General features: G+C 35.1%; 1 protein-coding gene across 1 annotated transcript in view; it reads right to left on the bottom strand.

Annotated features, from left to right (window-relative positions):
- LOC119639792 (protein gooseberry-neuro) overlaps positions 1 to 23,650 on the bottom strand; it is a 36,245-nt gene extending 12,595 nt beyond the window's left edge. The window contains exons 1-3 of the mRNA XM_038037458.1: positions 23,310 to 23,650; positions 20,116 to 20,429; positions 12,081 to 12,183 (exon numbers count right to left, since the gene is read on the bottom strand). Coding sequence (XP_037893386.1) covers positions 12,081 to 12,183; positions 20,116 to 20,429; positions 23,310 to 23,403 — 511 coding nt within the window. The 5' untranslated portion in view covers positions 23,404 to 23,650. The remainder of the gene's footprint in view (positions 1 to 12,080; positions 12,184 to 20,115; positions 20,430 to 23,309) is intronic.
- Positions 23,651 to 23,763: the final 113 nt, after the last annotated feature.

The following is a 23,763-nucleotide window of genomic DNA, read 5'->3' on the forward strand; positions in this document are numbered from 1 at the left end:
GCCACTTCGTATAAGGTTTTTATGACCAGTAACCCTTTCAGAAAAAAAACATTAATTTTTAACTTTTTATGATAAACATCGGTTGATAGTAGCAATTTAGCAACAAACCCAACAATAAGGAATTTGGATAACATATATTAAAGAATTATCGTGATAAGCAGGCCTCAATATGGAGAAAAAGTATAATTTCTAGTTTTCTATGGCGGCATCTGACGACATGCGGGCTTTCATGAAAAGTGTGCCTTTGCATGGAATTAATATGTAATACTTGATGTATTATAACCAAGACGAATGAACGACTGTATTAGGCGAAATGTTGTACGGCCTCGCCCGAGTATAATATTCTTATTTGTTTTTACTTTAGTTTTGTCATCAAATCATTCAAATGTTCAATGGCCATTTAATTATTATATCATTCGTTATCTGCAGCTATATCCCTCTCACGTTACTTCCATTTATCGTCTTCCAAATTACTAATGCTTACATATATCTTGCATTTGTTTAGCTGCTAAGATGTTAAGTATCGGCAGTTTCGATTTGTGGCTGAATAATACCAGCAACTAAATAAACATTGTATTGATAAGAGTCGTTTTATTTTTTTCATATATCGACTAAAAAGTATTAATAGAGTTTCATTCTGAATTTATTTAATATTCGTTCGCATAGCAGTAGACATCGTTCGAGCTCGTCTTATATATCTAATAATTTCTGTTTTTGTAAGATGGGATTCAACGACTGACATTACAGTCAAACCAGACGTTATAAGGTATTTCTTATTACCCAACAACATTTATTGTGTGACGTATATTAATTTTGCATAGACTTATGTTACATCCAGCAGGATTTGAAGTAGAGCCACCCTTTTCCCCTTTTCGTACCGATCGATTGAAAATCAGTTTCTGAAATGATCTAAGTTTATCTGTCAGTCTGTGCGACTGTCTGTCTTGCTTTACGCTCTGTTCAGTTTACGGCCCGCAAATTTTAAGATATTTTGGTGAAATTTCGTACATTCACTTGTTTTAATCCATGGATGAACGCTATGGTTCGGAGCAGACTTGTTTTTCGATAATAAGAAAACATGTTGTAATTTTTCAAAATTTCGCGACAAAAATCGCTAAGTAATAGCTAAGTAATAGCGATTTGGTGTAAACACTTTGCATCCGATGAGACAATATATTGAACTCCTTGCCAGATAATCGTTCCCGTGGAAATTGCAGCTTCATGCAGGCCTAATTTTCAATGTTTCCTGATGAAAATGCGTTCGTAATAATAATTCGATATAAAAATTAACCTTATTGCGTAGGTCCATTACTTGGAGTCCAATCTAAGTATCAAAAAACTGCGTTTCCACGCATTTTCAAAAATGCCTTCTCATTCTTTTTCCTTCAAAAATAGGATCGCATGTAAACAACAAGAAAATTTATACCACTACAGCCGAATTGATAAATAACAAGAAAAAAGCTTCATCTTAATCTTTTATTGAAAATTTCTTGGCAGGAGCTTACTGTTTGCTTTTGAGTAGCTTTCAAGCTCATATTCCATTCAAAGGGACTGTCGATGAACCTACACTAAAGCGTTTTCCTTTGCAAATGCTTTCAAATGCACGTAAACATTTTCCAAAGATACCTACTACTGGTGGATGGCAGAATTTGGAAATTAACTTGCGAAACGTTAGGCTGTAAGTTCGCAGCAAGAATTCATTTCATACAAATCTTTAAAGATTCAAGGAAAGAAATCTCTGCCTTATAAAAAACTCCTCTCCACATATTCCACAAAGTTCGAAGCATCAATTAAGTCAAGAAAAGGAGAATTTTCTCGTATTCCCAATGGAAGCCTTCACTTGCAATGCATTTAATTGTATGAATACGAAAATTCCTTAAGTGAGATATAGTTTAACTACGAAATATCTGAATGCCTTACTGGTGTGTTTAATAGCAGCTATTTTCACGTATTATTTTCGGAAGCAAAGAATTTTTCGATCACAATCAAATCCAACGAAAAGATGTAAGCCGTTTATAACTTTATTTAAATTCCCTAACTGTCATTGTTATTAGTATCGTTATTATGATTTTATGCATGAATATGTATATGTATTAATTGAGTGTCTTCGAATCGACACAAGAACATAAGCTTCGCTTCACAATTCTTTTTAAAGCGTGTAAATAATTTAGCATTTTTTTTTAGGATTGTAAATTAGGTAAAAAACTTGAGCGTAGAAGGGAAAAGAGTGAAACCACAAATTAACAACCAATTATTTATGCCAAATAACTAATGAAATGTAATAATCAAGAGTTTAAATGAAATAATAATAGAAACATAAGTGGATATATAAGCAAAACCTATTAAATTAATATAGTTTTTACACCTTTCGAAAAAAATATTAAAAATAGAACTAAAAATAAGTAAAAAAGTTGTTAAATATATATTTCCGACATAAGCGTGAACATATGTCAATTATACTTAAAGTTATGTTTGCTGTCTCTTGTGATATTTTAACTTAGACGCACTCGAATCTGTGAAGTGTTTCGTAACGTGGACGATTCTAGAGGATTATCGGGTATTTATCGGGTTATAAGACAGCGCTGAGATTTGTTTTACATTTCGCGGAATTGCACAAGTCATGACTGACTATAGAGCGTTTCAAGAGTTCCATTATGTAAAGCCAAGTTTGGAGCACTTTTCCACACAAGTCAGCATTTTTTTCACCTCGTAGACAAGCAATGTTAATCTTACGATCATAGGTCTTTCGGCTTCCTTCATGAAATGCATTGCGTCCATCTAATGCACACTAGAAAGAATCGCCAAACATATCTCCGTAGCACTTCCCGTTGCGTGCAAATGCATTGTCATTTCTACTCTCAAGACAGTACACGCATCAATTATCTCATCAAATTTTTAAGTTTTGTGAGTATCTAGGTATGAACTTTTTTTTTACTTCCGAGGTCAAAATTTTGTTTATTTGCGAGGCCATATTTTCTCGATTTCTTGACAGTTGCTATGAAATTATTCGGTAGTTCGGAAAATCATTTCGTTCTTCTTTCCCCAACAGTGAACTTTATTGTATTTTTTCACAGCCAAGTTGACGCTTGGTTCATTTATATTTCATTTTATAGCTACAATAGGAAGGCTGGTGTTTAAAAGTATTTATTTTATTCTACGGAATAAGTTTTCTTTGATGCCTTAGCAGCCATGGTTAGTGTAAAGCAGCAAAAACAGGCATATTTTAGTTTTTTAGTATCGATAAAGTAAAAATGGTCTTCGAGCATTCACAGAAGATCAGTGACAAAACCGGTTTACAAAATTTCGTTGGTTCAAAAAGGTCAGTTGAAGCTAATGAAAGCAAAATAAAGAGATTAACTGATGCAAACTGACGAATAAAAATTCGTAATGTCAAGGTTTATTGAATCCATCATGAGTTCACAATGATATATTTATTCATCATAAAAAAATTGTCCCCTTTTTGACTCAGAGAAAAAAGCCAACACTAAAGGACTTTTCGAACAACCTAATTTATATAACAACCTAGTAATATTTAATTTCCTATGATCATTTACCCTATTAAACACAAATGACTGTTTTGGTAAAACTAAAAAAAAAGGAGGGCACGCTGCCATGGCGTTTAAAAATTAAACAAATTCATAGAAATACTTCATTGATTGTTCGGTATAGTTCAACAAGTAACATTTATAAATCGTAGCCTTCGAAAGACATATATTCCTCTGTTTTCTTAAGAACCCATATATGCAGACTGGCATGTGAATCTATCTAATGTTCTCTCTATGTCCTTGACTACCCAATATTATTAATGACAATTGATAAGTCATGAGGACTTAAAGGATACTGCTGCTTTGTGATCTCCAGATTCCTGGAATTTGTTTACGAAAATAACTTATCACCTATCACCTATCAATTTATTGCGGAAAATATTTATTTAAAAATTCTTTTACAAAAAAAAAAAAAAATTTTTTTTCATAGCATATCGTTGATTGTCTTCTTCCAGTTTGCGATTTTCTATCTAAAATGAAAATTTGAAAAATGTGTTAAAATGTTATTCAATATCTAGTGAAAAATGTAGAATCGTTGAAAATGTTGGTTTTAGTGTGACGCGGTCCACCATAATTCAATTCTCTGCCACCCTATAGATATACACATATCGATTTTTCAAAATAAGGCAATCTATGGAAAGTGACAGAAAACATGTTCCCATCCGAAGCATCTTCACTAGCGTTCGTCCTTGAGCCAAGACACGTTAGTGAACCAAATTTCATTAAAATATCTCAAAGAGCGCGGCTGACCGCAAGAAAATAAGACAGAGAGACGGACAGACAAGCTTAGATTCAGAATCACTTCTAGGTCGATCGGTATAATAGAAGTTGGGTCTATCTTACGTCCATCGGGGCGTTGCATACGTCCGCACAAGCTTAACATACTCGTTTACCACAAGCGGCGTAGCGTATAAAAAATTTAACGTACGCCTCAGAAAGTGATTCTAAACCGATCGGCGGAATAAGATCACAAGAGCCTAAGAGAACAAAACAGAGAGACGGATAGACAGGCTTAAATTCGCATAATAAAAGGCGGGCCTATCTCAAGTTTTCCTGGATGTTGAAGTTCTTATTGTTGTTGTCATGATGATGGCTTTTAATAGCGATTTATTTTGAAAAACTGCCCTTTTGGTTCGTGTAAAAAATCCGACCTTTACCGTAAGATATTATGCAAGTCCAGCTGACATCCGCATTGATTTGTAAATTGTATTATAAAACTAAAATTGTGTACATATTCTCCTCCCTTTGGCTACTAGAAGGTTGTGGCGTGGAAAATGTAAAAAATAGCCGAAATTCCCTCTTATATGCGGGGCAAGCTAGGAACATAAGTTAATGAATTTTGTAAGAATTTCCCATTGCCATTGTAAGTACAGATCCAGTTTAAGGACAAAACAAAGCTTTAACCGTCGTTTAGCAAAGTCGATATACATCACTAGAGGATTCCACGAATAGTCTACGAATCGCATTTCTATAAATCGTCCTATAAGAAATCAATGCAATAATGTTGATTGTAAGTCTTGCTATCGTTTCTGTAAAGACTTCGGAAGAAAACGAATAGTTTTCGTTATTTTTTTTTAATTTTGGGATAGAAGGCACTGGCGACTTCGTTGATCGTTCATTTTTTGTAATGACTACAATGGATTTTATCCTATGCATCTGCATGTGTTGCATAACATCCGAACAATGGCGTTACTACACAGGAACACTGTTACCACGTGACCTTTAGAAAAGGGGAAGTATATATGATTGGCTTATTCAATAAATAGGGTTGGAAAGGAAAATAATCGCCGATTGTGGCCGTGAAAATTTTACAGTCCTTTAAATATATTATCGATATATTATCGAAAAATTGTATCGAAGCCTCTAGTAAAAATACTAAAATCGGTGCCACACTGCCATTTCATATTGATTGATCTGATTCTTAAAAATATTGATGGTCAATAAATAGGTTACAGGTTATGTATTGACTTATATAATCAGAAGAGATTGACGTGGCAGTAACTTATTCATCCTCAAATATGCGCTGACATAAAGCGAAAATAACTTTATTTGCGATGCTTTTTGGAACAGATTTACCCCCATCGCCGCTGATCGTTTGCCCGTAAATTATTGCTCATCGAGCTAAAGCTAAAGCATATACTAAAAGTTAAGTCAGCGACGCAGTAGGCACTGAAAACTTTATGCTTCTTACCAGACATGTAAATATGATATCGAAATTTGTCCATAGATGGACTTAATATCGCGTGTAGAAGTTGTTTTTTTTTTCTTGTAGCTTGGGTATCTAGCAATAATAGACTGTCCTAATACTTTTTCTGGCAACAAAAATGACGAGGCTCGTACAATACAAAGAGCATTCGATAACTGCATTTTGTCTTTACCCGAAAAGTATAAAAGAAAGTAAAGTCTTTTTGCATCATTTCCTAAATGGGTACAAAACTTTGATCTGTTTTGTGGAATCCCAGTCGTAGAAATTCGTGAGTTGGTCCGTCCGACTACCATCATCTACTGTAGACTGACCGCTTTGCAAGTAAGATAATGTTTTATGTTTGACGGCGCTAGAAGAACATCACCGTTTATTAGTTGTCGAGCTTATTGATTTGAATCCCAGCAAAGACAACAACAACAGGCCTTTTGTTTCGCGGCAAACCCTGTTCGCCATACGTTTATGACGTCTTATGAAGACGTATGAAAATGACTCGAAAGAGCAACAGTTTTTTCGGCATCGTAATAGGGAAGAATGTATAGCTAACTATGGACATTGTTTCAAATAAAATACTTTTCACCATTTTCATGCAATAAACCCATGAATATTTCAAGAAAAAAAAAGGCGTAAAAATGCCAATGTCTTCGTCCTTGTCTCACTGCTACGTTCGTAAATAGCCAAGAGCGTTTTCACCTTACATCTTCCGAGCAGCCCGTCGATAAGATAATAGCGATTTAAATATGGCAACTATTCCTCAGCTCAGTTAATCCATTTAATAACTTTCTCGCAAACATTTCTTCCTAAAATATCAATTGGCCGCTACCGTCACATTATTTGACGGAAAAGTTCAAGTCGTTGAGTAAGAGAATATATATAAAGTCTGATCCAAGTCGAATAAAAATGATTATATTATTATATTTCTTGCGAATGCATTTAAATGTTGACCTTTATGTACAAAAATCTCTTTAAGTCTTGAGTATGAAAAATGTAATAAATTTGCACAGTGTTTGAGTTAACAGTGAGTGCTTTTACAGACTTTTAAGCATTTTCATGAAAGATTTTTTTAAAATTCTTTGTTAATGTCGGATTCTATTATTGATTGAATGTGATAAACAATACCTTGAAAGCCATTCCATTAGAGTTGTTGTGACCTTTTCTTTTCTACTTTTACTTTTACCTTTGTTTTTGCCTATGAAAGTGTAATAACATTATTGAATAAATGTTAAAAACTGTTTCACGTAACATTGACAGACTAAACATTATTTCTTACTAAAGTTTTCTAAAGTCTTAGAAAACATGTGTAATTGATTGATAACAATTCTTGAACCCACCCGCCGGCTACAGAGAAGTATGTCTTACAATTGTTGGCATTTGTTCAATAAGATTTTTGGAAATGAATGCCTTTTCGTTTTTTTTTTTCTTATGCTTCTCTTAATAGGTTTTTGAATAAATTTAAATTAAAAATATTGTTGTCATCAATCAATGTTAAGTGATAGTTGGTTGGTTCTTGTCCTCCTTTTTTTTTTTCTTTTTTTTTTTTCTTTTAAAGAATGATATGATATTTAAGCATTTGATAAGATAATGTAACAGATAGTAGATTGCATTGTAAAAATAAATTGAACTTGTATGGAATCTACTACGATTATGAGTGGAGGCAGGGAGAACAAAGTTAAAAAGTTATCTAGCATCGAACTCATGTTTTTTCTCACGTATAGCTTTAGATAGTCGGTTGTCTTACTCTCTTTTTATGGCCCACACCATTTATGATACGAAATGACATTAAGTTTCTGCGAATGTACATAACACCCAGCAGGGCTTGAGATAGATCCATCTTTTATTACATATCGTTTATTTTATTAGGTGCTTGCATGTATTTTGATCAGGGCATATATTGGTGAAAACGGTTAAATTTGATGATCTGACCTTTCGGACCAGAACGGATAAATTTGTTGATTTTGACCTTTCCCTACAAAAAATAATAGTTTTCCATTTGGCATTATTGGATTATTCAGTGTACGCAGACGTTAATCATGGAACGGTCAAAATTACATTTGTACAATTTTTTTCCTTTGCTTGTTGGATTTAAAGAAATCTGCTTCCGGAGGTCATCAAACACTTTTTTATGTTCCCGATGTCAATGTCAAAGAACGGCATCACTTGTTGAACTCGCAAAAAAATTTCGAACAGCTTGATGAATGATGAGATGAGAAGATGATGAAACAACTGTTTCCAGACGTTTACATGCGATAGGAAAGGCTCAAAGGGAGGGGAAAAGCCTATCACACGAATTGGCTGAAAATCCGATTTCGAACGAACAGTTTCAACATCATTGTTTCATTGCTTGCCAGGCAAAGAAGAACATTTTTGTGTGGCCTATTATGGCTGGCGATCTCATGCGTTAGTCCAGGAAAGCCATCCACATCGGCACCTAGATGGAATATTTGTGGTCATAAAATTTTGCTATGCATATGGCGGGGTCAGCAAAACGTAGTGTATTGCGAGCTGCTAAAACAACATGAAATTGTTACTGCAGCCTACCGACGTAATGTTGCATGACAACGCTCGGTTGCACTTTGCAAGAGTTTTCAAGGATACACTGTTGCGGCTCGAATGGGAAGTTCTGCCGCACTCAGCGTACACACCAGGCATAGTGTCTTCTGATTAGCCCTTGGTCAGATCAATACAGCATGGCTTGGCTGGTGCGCGGTGTCGAAATGTTAACGAAACGCGAAAATGGGTCCTTCGATACGATATCACCATGTCGCCAGAAAGATTGCAACAGGTTGCAGAAAACGATGGAAAATATTTTCGATAACATAAATTGCACCAATTTTTCTTAATAGATGCATTTTTCAAGTGCAAAAATGATGAGAATATCTGCAAACAGCAATTAAATTTTTCGATCGATTCAGAATCACTTTGCGCATCTATTTAAGCTTGCCTGGCTGGCTTTCCGCCTAGACGTCCTGAACTCTTGTGTTCAGCCTACACATGGCAATTTCATGAATATTTAATGAAATTTGGTACAGAAATGCGCTCTGAGCCAAGGGCGAAAAGGATTTAGACTGAACCGCTCTTTCGCCCACTTCCCGCACAACGGCTTACTTAGAAAAGTATGAGTAACTGCGTTAAGGGAAGAATTGTAAGGTATTCAATAGTGGGTCATGACCCGCTTAATTGTCTGTTTATTTTCTGTTAAACAAACTTTGTGTAGATTTGGCTAATATTTAATTTGGGTTTCCTGAAAGTATAACCTTTGGTATGGACTGCGTAAAACTTGCATTTTTCTTTCACTTTTTTATAATAAATGTCTCTTCTGTCAATACAGACCTGCAATGAGAGAAGGTCAAGTGAACCTGTAGTGAGCAAAAGTCATTAAAATTACAATAAATTGTCACAATATTGTGTCTTTTAGCAAAAAAAAAAAGAAAAAAAAGTCGAAGACAAAGACAAAAATACCTTTGCGTTCATTTCATTGATGCATTCATGCTGCATTAATGGTCGCCTCCATTAATTTCAAAATTATAAGTCGATGACAAAAGGGAGAAAATAGCAAAAATAGCCTGAGTGACTTTAAAACAAAAATTCAAATAACGATCATTAAGGAATTTAAAATCCCTTTGAAGATCTGCCGCAAAGGTCGTTTGCGAATATATTATAATAGTTTTTTAAAGCCAAGTCATCGCATTCTTTTCAAAACGATAGATAGATAGATAGATAGTAAGTTTTGTCAAACGTTCTTTAGACAATGAAGTTACATCATAGAAAAATGTTCCCCTAAAGAAAAAAAGGCATTTCTAGTTGGGTATCATCGAATTTGTTATAACAAAGTAAGAAAATATATTCGCCTCAGAATAAAACCGTGTATTGGTTTATCACTGGTATTAAAGACTTTGCCAATCGTGGGCGTGTCGAATATCCGATCATTTACTTACGAGTTGATCGATTTAAGTGCTGACCAAAAGGGTCGATCTGTTGAAACTTTCCTTTGTAGCATATGGTGGTCTAAAATCTATTATAGGAGATAAATGGATTTTTTTTTTTTTTTTTTGATTTTTCGGACATAGTTGTAAGTCGGACCTAGTTGTCAATCTCCCGCTAAGGCATGAAATGAGGCTGAAAAATGTTTGGCTGTTTTAGTCTAACATTTGCTATACAGCCGTGGGGTGTGGACATACCAGGTCCAATTTCCAACTTAGTTACAAGCCATCAATTAGAAATTGATGTGGAAAACGACAACAATGCGCTCGACATAACCGATTGAAAATCTTATAGGCAACTATGCAAAAGTTTGCATACTTTATGCAGGCCTTTGATGCGTACTTGTCAGTGTTACAAGCTGAAGAACAAATCTGACATGTTTTTTCTTTAATGTTGAGCTTAAAAATGTTGTTTGTTAATATAAAATGAAAAGCATTATTGATTTAAGGCAAATGGAAATGAAATCTTCTACACAAACTTTTAAGCAATGATAAAGTTGGCTTTGTAGTAATAATATAATGTAAGTGTGGAAATAGCACATATCTTATACTGTCTTTCGGGTTTACGCAACCTTATGCCGCTGAAATATACAAAACGTACATTTCTTGGAGGATTATTAAATAAGTCGAGTTGTATGCCGACAAGACATCTGTGTAATGAAGGAATGATGCTTTCATTCGCAGAAACGTATTGTTGAATAGTGAAAAGCTGACCCAATACAATATTCGAAGTAGGAGAAACCATCAATCAGCCCAAACCCACCGTCTCAAATATTTGTGGCTTTTCTGTTGCGTAGCGTATTTTGAGCTATTCCAACCAAATGAAATCACCACTAAGATGAGAAATGGCAGCAATACGCGCCAAAGGTCATGACACTGCAATCTGTCCGAATAATGACGTTTTGCCCCAAGTGATTAATAAAACTTGGGCAGCTTTAAACTGAAATGAGCGGCCCTCTCCGCTGCAATCAATGAACATTAGTTCTTTAGATTTACACTGATCTCAATCAAGGACTTATAGCCTGTCGGAGCGGCGATTTAAACTATGATCTTCGATTTGAAGTTTCTTTCTGAGATTTATTTAGCTTGTGTTCATGTTTAATGGGAAAATTTCTATTGACATATATTGACTTGCCTATCCATACACACATGCAAACTTAAAATCCAACCGAAGTTACTCAAAAGACGCCTTGTGGAAGTTTGTGGAGCAACGTGTAAAGCGTTTAGTCATTTCATCTATGATGTATGGAAGGAGGTCTCAGTTTTAGCCCACTGGGTATATTCTCCTTCAGCCGTCCCTATGTCCATTATTGATTCCGTCTCTTAATTCCCCAATGCATTAATTTGCCCGTCCGTCCACTTGTCTTGTGGTTCTTCCGTTCATCCTGATTGTTCCTCAAATTTATGAGATTAATTTGGCATTTTTCCTGTTTCTTTGTGAGAAAACATCGGAAACAATGCAACGTTAAATCTTACTTATAACATAATAAGATTTATCTTCATTTTTTTTCATGCTATAAATACATCTTGTGCTCACCAAAACACAAAAAAAAAAAAACGCTTAAAATTTATTGTTGAAAAGTCACACAGTCTTCCCTTGCGGAAGTAGAAGGATGTATCAGTTAATTTAGTAAACTCTTTGGTTGACTCTTTTTTGTTGATAATGTCAAAAGTTTTAAAAGGAGAAATTTGTGTAAAAATCTCAATACATTTTAAATTGAGTAGTCAGCATTTTTTGGGACTCAGTACTAAACTTCACTATTACGCATTACGCTTGCCTTACTTTCTATTCAGTTCTATTTTTTTTTGATATAATTGCGGCATTAATTTTTAAATATATCTGATGACGATGCATATTTTAAGATTAGCTCGCACCATTTTTTTGGGGTCAACTGTAAGCTTAGACAAGTGTAAATGATAGCAGTATCTGAGCATCATTATCATAATTCTTGAGATATCGTCATCGCATTCTTTCTGATGATGACTGGTTTTTATTTTGGGTGTAGGCAATGAAAGTGTCCATTATGGTAATGACGCTCATCATCATTACGATAAAATTTTAGTTAATTTTTTGAAAAGATTTTCTTATAAAGTTTTTCCAGCGGCAGCGGCTTATTTCAAGTCTTATGTACGGTTATTTATGACTAAGCATAGATTTCTCTTTTTCTCTTCTAAACGCAACAGAAAAAAAAAGAAGAGGCCGCCAACGTATCTTCTTTTTTTTTTTTGGTCAATAAACGGTTGAAAGATGATTTTCAAATTATTGAGTGATCGTTTAATAAACGGTTTCTTTTTTTTTTTTGTTGTTGTTTATCTTCTTCTTCTTGCTTTTCTTCTTTTTGAATAACTCACCACCTAAAATGCCATGTATGCTGTAATCTTTGCGTCCGTCTTCACAGCTGCCTCGTATTAATCGACTTATTGATGATGTTGAAGGTGGTTCCGCGAAACCTTCCTGTATGAATAAAAATTTATTAAAATTAATGTAAAATAAATTCAAATTCTTTATAAATTTTAGAAGTCATGGGTTTTTGAGATATCAAGCAAAGGCAAACCAGCGCAACTAAGAAGACTACATTCACTAATGGTTGAACCTTTTACTTCTTGAAATGCTCGCTGGTTGTGTTAGCTTTTTTTCTGCAGTGCTTGTGACGAACTTGATCTGATTTAAAGTTTAACTGCACCAGTTTTGTAGACTGGAAAATTCCGATGAAATGCAGGGGGAAAATTTACTAGATTCAGTTTAGAGTCGAAACATTACGAAGTCGGAAGGGCAATACCAGTGGATCAACCTTGGCAATTTTTGGAACTTCTCGCCTTCCTAAAGGCAATGCTCAGTATTGGTACCGGAGAGACCAGTTAATATTTTTTATAGATTGTGAACTTGCTTGCGCATACCAAGCTTACTTTGTACTTTTCTAAATTATAAGTTTCATTTTTTTGCGCCTTATGATCATTCTTGTACGTGGACGATGCATTAAACTGCATCCCCTATCATAGAAGAGCGCGCGTGACATGATTGCAATTTCTATCTCAATCTTTACAATCGTAGCCATTTAGCAAGAATGAAAAGAAATATACCAAGACGACAGTATTATGCTGATGTGGACCACGCGTCAATCTCTATCTGCCCTAATCATTTAAGAGCGTGTGTGACACGATTGAACTTTCTATCTTAGTTTTTACAATCACAGCCGTTTAACAAGAGTAAAAAGACAGACAGGAAGACGGCAGGACGGTAGAGCGACATGATTAAGTTAACTCAGAATATAAAGTATATATAGTTTATGAGATTTCTAAAGCACACTTCCGAATGGTCCAGTTTAGCATACTCCGTCTTTCGATTATGCGTATGAAACAATCGCGTGAAATTGCTAACACATATTTATGGACGTTGGAAACGGCGGCCCACGTAAGCAATTAAGCGATACATTCTAAATGGCTTTGCATTTCTACGTCCCTTTTGAACTCTTTTTTATCGTGTCAATCGAACCATAATTCGTCTTTCATGGACTCTAAATGAGAATTTTTGGAAAAAGATAAACCAGCGTGTGCGGCGCTTGGGAAGTTTTTGCCCATAAGCTCCTGCTTAAGCTGAAATCTTAGTGAACAAAACTAAGCTTCAGCAAAAAAGGACCAAAAAAGAAGAAACCGCATTTCCGCATCCTTTAGACCCATTCAAACCTTAAACCACCTTTCTCAAGCTTAAATAAATATTTTTCAACGTTGCTTATGGCAAAGGCCTTCGGTGCTACCTAATTTACCTCTGTTCTTAAATTTGCTGTGTTGTAGATACTCCTACAGCTCTTGCAGTATAAGTCATTAATCAAGTATTTCCCACGCCTTCACACACAGAATTCCATAAAAAAGTCTGTGCTTTGCTCGATGTTTTTATCCAGAATTTAATCAAATACTATTTAGCCCAAACAAGCGCATCGCATACCTTTGAAACTCAAATGTTTAAGGTAATCTCTGTGAACAGTGATAACCAGAAGTCTTTAGTTAATGACTTTTGGCAGCTTTTTAAGTGGAATTTGTTCTGATCCGATCCTTGGATCACCCTTAGTTGACAAGAATCAATTTGAGAGCTTTAAGAGCTTTTTAAAGGGAATATATTCCCTGTGATCGAGATAACAGAGATTGATACAATGTCTTGAAGGAGAAGAAGTGGAATTTTCTTGAACCCGTCCCTTGGATAATTCATGATTTGAGAGAGAGATAGCACATTATTTCTTTGGAATTTTCAGTTTCACTTTCATTGTAAAAATGAACCGAAGGAAGTGAAATCTTTCGCGCTTAAGAAGCAAAAAAGCCTTTTACACATTTAATCAATTAAGATAAATCATTGCGGTTTTGTTAGTATCATCCTTGTACGAGTACAGCTAAGAACAGCTCGTGACGAAAATTTTAAGCGACATAAAACTCGCGAGTTTTGAACTTGTACCGGAACTTGGTTAGTTAAAGCAATCGAAATTCAAAATTTTTCATTAAATAATAATTCGTTTGTGAAGTGTTTTTTTTTTTGAAGAATTTTATTCATATTACGGTATTTAGCTATCACAGGTGTCCCAGAGAAATCTTAACAATGTTTTCATATAAAATTGTTGTTGTTGTTTTAAGTTGTTTTATACGTTACGGACAAATACGTAGAAATAACATGCACATACACACATGGATAGAACATTAGTTTTTCTCTTCATTGCATATATACGCAGCAGTCAAAGTAGTGAGTAACCCCCAACTGGCCCAGCAAGATAAACTCTGACAACGGTAGACAAGAAAATTTAAAATGTTATAAATTCAATTCATTTCGTTATAGAAACATTCAGTGCAGTGCGGAAAGAGAAAAAGTAGTAAAAACGGAAAGTTGATGGCAGAAAAGTGAAGAAAAAGAAAAGGCGCGAGAGACGCGTCTGGTGTGATGCTGAAAATGTCTGTCAGTTTTCATTTGTAATGGCATAAACCGGCGTATCGGCGTACCGGCATTTACGTAAGTATGTAGGTATATGTATATGTACCGTATGTTGGGGTGTCGTGTAATCTTTTTTGACTGGCGTGAGCGCATGCGTTCGCCTGTAATAACATCGAAAAGCCACAACTCCAGCGTCTTTAACTCTATAAAGCCTAAACAGTTTATTTCTAAATCACATTTTGTCTGACTGCTTGACTCTCTGTGGTTTTTTTTTTTTCTCATATTATTATTTTCCTGGTGATTAATTTTTCACTCCTGTTGTTGTTGGTGTTGTTTTTGGCATGGAATTTGTTGATCTTGTTAATTTCATAATGTGCATGTGTTTGCCTCGAGACTTAATAGACAAAGCTTCACACTCGCTCGTGGATTGCTTTTAGGCACATAACTGATCGGACACTTCACTTATGTTTGCCTTAAACCTGACTAACTGACATTTGTCCGGCTGTATTTAGTTTTCTTAAAGTGTGAATAAAAAGAGACGAACAGAAAGAAGAAAACAGCAAATCATGTACACACATGTACATCTTATGATTTATCAGCGTTGCTCAAGAGTATCCACATAAGTATGCGCTTACCAATGTGTTCACATAGGCATATACATATATATTATAATGTATATGAGTTGATACCGTGCTGGTCCCTAGCAGGCAATTTTATTGAAAATGTCATGTAAAAGAAACAAGAACAACGAAAAACAACTAACAACACGCAGCATACCATCATAATGTTGATTTGGATTTATTTCCACTTGTGTGATTTCTTGCACACATGCATATGCATGTTTGTGGGTGTGCGTGCGCGCTAGTATACCGTTCATAATCTTAAGCTCTAGTTGTAATCACATACAGTAGTAGTTTATCATTTACGCTGCAGATAATAGTTGAGTTTTTTTCTTCTCTTGAGCTTTGTTTTTAATTGACTCTATTCGAGAGGGTCAGAAAGTGTTGTTGTGCGGTGCGGCCTCGTCATACTTGTGCATGTTTGCTTGTGTTTGCCTACCTATTTCTCATTGCATAGATGACAGCTTATCTTTTTTTCTTGTACATTTATTTTTGACAAGAGCAGCTCTGCTCCTTTCTCAATTTTTTTTCTTTACCGATTTTTGTACATATTTTGATCTGTTTTTCAAGGAAACTTTTCAAAAAATTCAATTCAAGTTTAATTAATTAGTCGACAGCTGGATTGACAGTTGCGCAGTTTGAATAAATTTGTTAACGGTTCATTGGTATTTATTATGTCTCCTCAAGATATCATATGGATTTTGTTATTCCGTCTGCAACAGCGGACAGCTAAGGTGCCAGATAAACTCGGAGAAGAACTTGTGGTCTTTACACAATTACAAGAGACCTAGAACTCGTCTATTTTTTACCAAAAATTGAAACTTGATTTTCACGACATGGAAGCAATTATGATCGCATTAGCGAGCAAATGAGTCTATACTCCTAATAAAGGGAATCAGTTACTTGAGAATAGCTTATAATGACGGGATAAGGTTACTACAAGTAAAGGTATTTGTGCGATGCGAGGTCGGTTCTCACGCAGTTAACTAGAAAAATACCTCTTTTTTCGCAAATCCCTTCCTCTATGTGAACACATCGCAACTGCAGTTTAATTCATTTGATCAAATTATACGTCATTGAATTAATTAAAGAAAAAAACACAACAATTTGGAATTTTATAGTTGGGCAAGGCTAACAACTAGATGCCCTTAGACTTAGACTAATAAAGTTACTCACCCGCTTTGGTAATAATTCGACTAAAAGTTGCACATTACTTTCATGCAAAGTCATTCTTTGCAATCTCCGCACATTGGAGGAATCCTTATAGTCGATGGTATCCAAAAAATAGATCTACGTTATCCAAATTCGATAAGGTTGCTTTCTATGTCAATTTACGAACGAATGTTACGAACTCATGTTTACAATTAAGTTTTAAAAATTGTACCTTTTTACGGTTATATGAGAGAGGTTTCAAAAAATTGCCTTAGAAAACTGAAATCACGACAAGATTCCTTAACTACGTATACAATTTCAGTTTGAGCAGGATTGAGGAATCTTGAAACCAGCCCCATCTCCATTGAATAAATGGGCAAGATCTTAACTAATGAACTCCGAGAACCCACTGAAATACGTGCCGCAGTTCAAATCAATTCAAACCAAAATTGATTCACGTAACGATTCTGGGCGATTTTTGGTTAAGGTGGGTGATAGGACAGTAGAATAGCCTGCGCATGGGTGTTTATCTTCAACGAGGCTAACGACATCAAAATTGTCAAGGAGATGGTAACCATGTTAATTTTTATGCTCATAAGAGACTTTGTGAAACAAGTGAATTCGATGTTACGATAGAGCAGTCGAAGGAGAATAAATGAATGAAAATTTTTTCACATCATTAAAAACTTCAGAGAGCGGGTCTTGCAAAAGCCATACAAGTACATTAGAAAATCCTTTGTGTTGGCCCTTTCAGATTACCATACAAAATATCTAATTAATTGTGGGCGGATCAATCGGCCGATTGCTTATTCGCTGTAACCTACAGTCTCTGGATATTGTAAGCTGAAGGGAGAGCAAATATACCGTACTCTGGTCCTTCAAGAGAGGATAAAAAAAAAGGAACTCATTTTAGGGTTTAACGCAGACGTTTACAAGTGAAGACTTGCATGAAAATACAGTGAACGCTTGGATAAAAATACAAGTGAGGTAAAAACCAAGCGTTCGAGGAAAACTATTGTTGATTTGAAACTTTTTCTATGCACTTCTCAATCAACATATGCTCCTCAGGAAGGTTTTCTGATTCGCAAGCGTAATGTGTTTCAATTTTGGTGGTCGTGTGTGTAGAGACGTAAAGGATTCTCGTTTTGAAAAACATTTAAACAATCAAAGCTTTATAGTTAAAAAAAAATATATATATACATCAAACTAAAATGGTCCGTCATTTCGGCAATATCCCCGATGATGGCCGACAGGAAAGGGGAAAGAGATATAGAGGTTGGCAAGTAAGCCCGATAGGCTACACATCGAATGTTGTAGAAATATGGTTTACCGCATGGGGGATTGAAACGAATTATGTCGATGTGGTGGCCGCTCTTCTTATGTGCTAGGCTATGCGAAATCCTGAAAGGAAGGAAACTAAATGTACATTAAAAGCTCGATATTTGAGAAAAGATGGTCTTGGTATAGTAGGAGTAGGATCAGTAGTGATCTCCAATATACAGGAACTTTATTTGAAAATGTCTCTTTTCCTTGCAAGTGCTAAATACGTTGCATCAATGTTTACACGACCCTATACACTAAAGTTCCGATATCAGATAACAAGTTCTTGGGAAATTATACGAAAGAATTTGCTTCTGTGCGCATTATAACAACCACAATAGGTTAATTGCTCGACAAAGACCATCGACACTTCCGTGAGCGCTAACCCAGCGTTTATTGACGCTTGGACGTTGCTCTCTGAATTGTTGTAATGCCATGTAAGACCATACGTTTCGAATTTTTCAATTAAACTGATTTCGTATAAAAATGTTTATTTGTTTAATAATTTTAATATAACGGTTCATATTCACTATCTTTTATAATTCAAGTTTCATACAAAAATACGATAAATCTTCACGCACAAAAAAAAACAAAAAAAAAAACAATATTATGTAAAAATAAATTTAAATGTAAAGAGATGTTACACACAACGAAAGATTATATCGCAACAGCCTCGAGATGAGAAGGAAATAAAAACATCACAGAATAGCAACAACGGCAACAATAATAGCAACTGATGATTTCTAAATCTTGGCGATGATGGGGCGTTTGTGTATATATAGGCATATATATATATATAAATATATATGTATATACGATATATATACGATAAGCTACGAAAGCATTACATATTCTAATTTAGCGTGAAGCGCACCTGGAGGCTTTGTTAAGCCTACTCAGTCAAATGCAAAAATTCTACAACGATGAACAAAAATAAAAAAGAATAAAAAAAGAGAAAAAAAGAAAAGAAAACAACCTCAAAAATACATATCAATAACAATAACAATAAGTAGATGCATACGTGTACGTAAATCAATGATGATCATCGCACTGCTAACGATCATAGTACGCTACAGCGATACAATGTTGATAAACGCATAAGCGGCGATGAACGATGAACGATGGACGATGAAACAAAACGATCTTTGATCGATAGTTATATCAAAAATGCAAAAAATAAAAGAAATAAATAAAAGAATGAAAAAATGAATGAGGAAAACGAACGAGTCGGAAGATGGTTTTTTTTTCTTTTTTTTTTTTTTTTGCCTATACCATCGGCACTTTTTTTGTGTGTAACTAATTGCGGCTTTTAAGTAAAAGTACGTTTTCTTCCTCTTGACGTTTCGTTTTGCTAACTTTTTCTATATCTGAAAGATATAAATAAAAATAAAAATCATATTTGCCAAAAGGCGCGCGCGCTGCTTAAAGTTCTTTAAACTCCTCCCAAAAACCAAAGAAAAAAAAAAAGAAGAAAACTAAACAATAAATAAAATAAAAAATTTCGCAAAGCGAATCTAATTTGATTAAATAAGTGGAGAGAAAAACAAAAACACAGCATTCAACTGATTGTAACAACAGAACACCAGGCTAACAAAGTGAAAAATGTCATTGATGTAGGTTCGGAGATACCAATGCACGAACACACACACGCACATATAACATTCAATACTTAAGTTACGCTAATTTAGTGTAAACAAAAAAGAAAACAAGAAAAAAAAAAACAAATCAGAGCAAGTAAGTCTGAATGAATTCTGGTTAGCCTTTGACGACAACCGACATTTTGTAATTCACACAAAAGGAACGAAGTTTTTTTTGCTTTTGTTTTGTTAACTTATATGAATGCATTAATGCAATTGCCTTCGGCCGTTCAGAACTGTCTGCTCAAGGTGTTAATGGTGATAAAAATTTAAATTTAGGCAATAACTACGTAGTTATTGTTAGTGTTTAGTTCATGTGCGTGCTAAAGCGGAAGTTGCTTGGGATTGCAATTCATTCAGCTACACGTACATACATGTATGTACACACGTATACATACAGATGAATATATGAATGTATATATATATATATATATATATATATATTTGCACCTTGCTGTCCTTTATGAATGAATTTGATGTCATATCGGTTTGGGTGGCCATCGCTCCCTATTTGTTTGACAATTTTTCAACAATTTATCTCAACTTTTCGGTAAAATTCATTGATGCTTATCCTACTGGTAGCTATACGAACATAAATAAACATCACAGGGGAGGCCGAAGTAAAAACCAAACTTATTTATCATTCAACAGAGACACGTGACTTTTTGGAAATTTGCAGATTTTATTGCCTGCGGTTTGCTATAAAGTCGAGATAACGAAAATAGAATAGATAATAGTCTACTTACCTTAATTAATCTCTCTCGTATTTCCCAACTAAATAAACCGGGATTTTCTTTATACATTTGTTTAATGCGTGTTTCAATTTCTGGCGAAGTTACTTTCGGTTTTGAGCCGCCTATAACACCCGGACGTATTGAACCAGTCTCTTGATAACGATTCAAAATTTTCGATACGCAGCCATGCGAGACGCGCAATTTTCGTGATATCACGCAAGGCCGTATACCATTGCTGGCCATTTTTACAATTTCTGAACGTATATGATTCGGTAAAGGACGACCGTTAATAAAAACACCACCCAATTGGTTAACACGACCTTGGCCTGTAATAGGGGGAAAAAAAAAAATTGATTAGAATTCCTCCGAGATTTGAAGTCGAAGCAAAGTTGAAGCCAAAAAAGAATTCTCAAGAGTTGATGAATACCCGATAACATGGCGAACAATGACCAGCGAAAGCGTCAGACTTTGTATCCTCCATATATTTTACTTATTTTATTTCTAAATATTCAGCTCGGATCGATTTTGAAAAAAGAGGAAAATTTTATCTAATTTGATGTCTTTATTAGAAAGATTTTTCTTATCTCGTTGGAATATTGCATATGTATGCACACATACATTGAATTGTAGGAAAGCATTACTTCTTTCTCCGCTTTAGTTCGAAGAGACATATTGACATAACTCATCGATTAAGGCTGTTGTTAGAAAACTTATACACCATGACATCTAAGACCGTGCAAAGTGTCGAACTCGGGCGTAACCGTCAGTGACGAGATTGTGTCCGATTATTTATAAAATTTGACTTTTTTAAAGCTGCTGAGCCAAACCATCTAATCTACCTTCAGAAAAAACAAGAGCTGGTAGTCTTAGTTGCTCAGCCTACCTTTAGTCCTAGAATTTATTTCTTTGGTTTACTTAAATTACAATAATAATAATAATAATAATATGAAAGCACTAAAGGCAATTGAACTATTACAGCCGATGCAGTTGAGCCATTAAAGGAAAAAGTGCTGCGATATGCCGATAGAAAGTTTTCATGCATCGCCATGCTCGATTCTATATGGCGAAAACCGTCATATCGTAAACAGTTGCCTGCATTCACCAAGAAGTTCTTTGTTTTATTGTCCTTGGCTTCAAACAATGACTTATGTCCGAACAACTTCGACATGTTCGAATTGCGTTGCCTTTCCTAAGCATTGCTGACCTTTGTGAGCAACGTTGTCTAGTCTGAATAGCACTGATCTGTCGGAGCAGTGTTTACTTGGTTAAAAGTCGTCCTAAAAGTCTGAGCGATGCTGCCCTTTGTCGGAGTAGCGCTAACCTATACATCGGCTTGAGCAGTTCTTCCCTTTTTGTAAAGACACCAAGAAATGATTTCTTTCCTGAATACTACAAGGTGTTTTTTTGGCGCCCAATTTATTTGTTATCAAAAAGGAAAGGCTGACAATGAAGACTATCTTGAACAAACAGAGTTTGTTGTGCCACGCTTAGAGAATAAATGTTCGAAAGCAATTCGCCAAAACTTAATCACAGACGAACTTATTCACGAGTCTAGAATTCTAAAGCCATCATATCGGCCGCGCACAACTGCGGTAGAATGCAGTACGCGTAAGCTCAGCATTCTTTGCTTGTGGTTAATAACTTACAAGCTAAAGCACATTTGCATCTTGCAGTTCGGAGTAAAGATAGTCCCACATATATTTAAACTAACCATGTTGATTACAGAATGAACTAATGTATGCGGTCTTTACTTTATCTAGTTGGAATTTCCTTTTCTAACAAAAGTTCAATCCCTATATCGTGGGAGAAGGTATGAGAAAAATCGCCTTAAGATGCGTAAATTGACAAAGGCTCGCGGGGTAAATGTAAACTCCTTTCTTATTAATGCATTAATAGAGAGAATTGGTTCTATGAAAATCTATGCGATAATAGGACGAAAATTTATTTTTCGCGATATGCGTAATAATTACAAACCCGTACATTTGTTCGAAAATTGAAAGGAGTACTTATCCTCTTCCTGACGAACGCTTTTTAGATAATAAGACGGATTAGATATTTAGTGGAAGAACTTTTAAAGGCTATCGTTCAAGTTTTAGTGATTATTTGAACACTAATCCTTACCCATCTATTGCACTACTGTTATGAATTCATTAAACGCTTGAGTTTGTAAATTAATTTAATTTGCCCCCGTATATTTCGCCCATTCCTTTTGTTTAGAACCACATATTTAGTCGGCTGCTCACTTAATCAGTCAGTTAGCTCTCTGCATTAAGCAACCCATCTGATGCTCTGATATCCGATTTTTCACCTTCGGACTCCTGCTTCTTATATATTTATGGCGAATGCAGGCAATTTTGAAATGTAAACAATAGTACTTTTTGCAGATTAAAAAAGTAATTCCCGACCAGAGCCGCCAACAAGGAATGCATTAAAATTTATTCATTTATTTGTTCTATTTACGGTGCAACCGTTTGAATATAAATCTTTAGTTCATGCTTTCTTCAAGTCCTCCTTTCCCGATTATCTAAAATTCAGATTTCTTACCTACCTCTACAAAATCATTTAATACCCATCGCAAAGCCTATTAATAGAATGTCCGCGTTTCTCGAGATCGAATAGAAATCCTTTCATATTAATACCAAGTTTTCCTAACGCAGCAGCCGAACGATCTTTTGCTGTTCGTCGCGCTACATATTGGAATATCTTCCAACTGAATCTGCAAACTTTCGATAATTCCTTGAATATGTTTGGAAGAAACTCCACCGCAGATGATTACATTTGCAGCCATCCAGCTGACTTATATACTCACTTACGTTATAGCTTCTTTTTTTGGGGCTTTATAGTTACTTAATAAATCAATGAATGAAAAAATGAAGTGAGGACTGAAAGAAGATGCTTCGACTTTTAGTCCTTGAAAGGTTCAAATTGGCAAGGGACGGAAAACATTGGCTTTATGCCAACCCATCATGAGACAAGAAAACTTTTGAGCTCGCAACTATACCAGAAATAGTCCTTTCTCTGGCTCAAGTTTGGCTCGCAGAATTAGTCCCCGTTGCAGTCGGTCCTTTCGATAATATCTCAGCAGTAAAAATGTATAATCCATGTATGGGAGTTTTTCCCGGCTCCCACACAACCGTTCCCTTCATTTATATCTCTTGGCTTGTATTGTATTGTATTGTTTTGTAACGGTAAGCCTGCTCACTTACCCTGAAACGGATATCCAGCAAAAAATGGTCGCATATTCAACGAATTGGCACTCGTCATATCCATTTTGTTAAGGATTTTTTTCAAAAATTGCATAAATCTTGGAATAAAGTAATTAAATGATTGCACTCTTTCTTAAACGCTTTTGCATTTTCTTTCAATATTATTTTTTTTCATTAATTTTTTACTTTTCTTATTTTTTATTTTTCTTTTCACTTGCTATCACTAAGTATAAATTACCGACGGATGTTGTTAAGGCATTTTCAATGAATCTTTCATGTTATTAGTAGTTAAAGCTAAATGTTAACGGTATTTGCAAATGAGGCGAAAGAAAAAAACAAAAAATTCGAAAAAAATTTGAAACGCGCTTTTACAACAACACCCGACACTTGGCCAACAACTAAAGAGCGCGCGAGCATAAATTAATAAAAGTCGCGAGCAACAAGATCGGAATGC

Source organism: Glossina fuscipes, unplaced genomic scaffold, assembly GCF_014805625.2.
Source record: "Glossina fuscipes isolate IAEA_lab_2018 unplaced genomic scaffold, Yale_Gfus_2 113, whole genome shotgun sequence".
NCBI classification, from domain to species: Eukaryota; Metazoa; Arthropoda; class Insecta; order Diptera; family Glossinidae; genus Glossina; species Glossina fuscipes.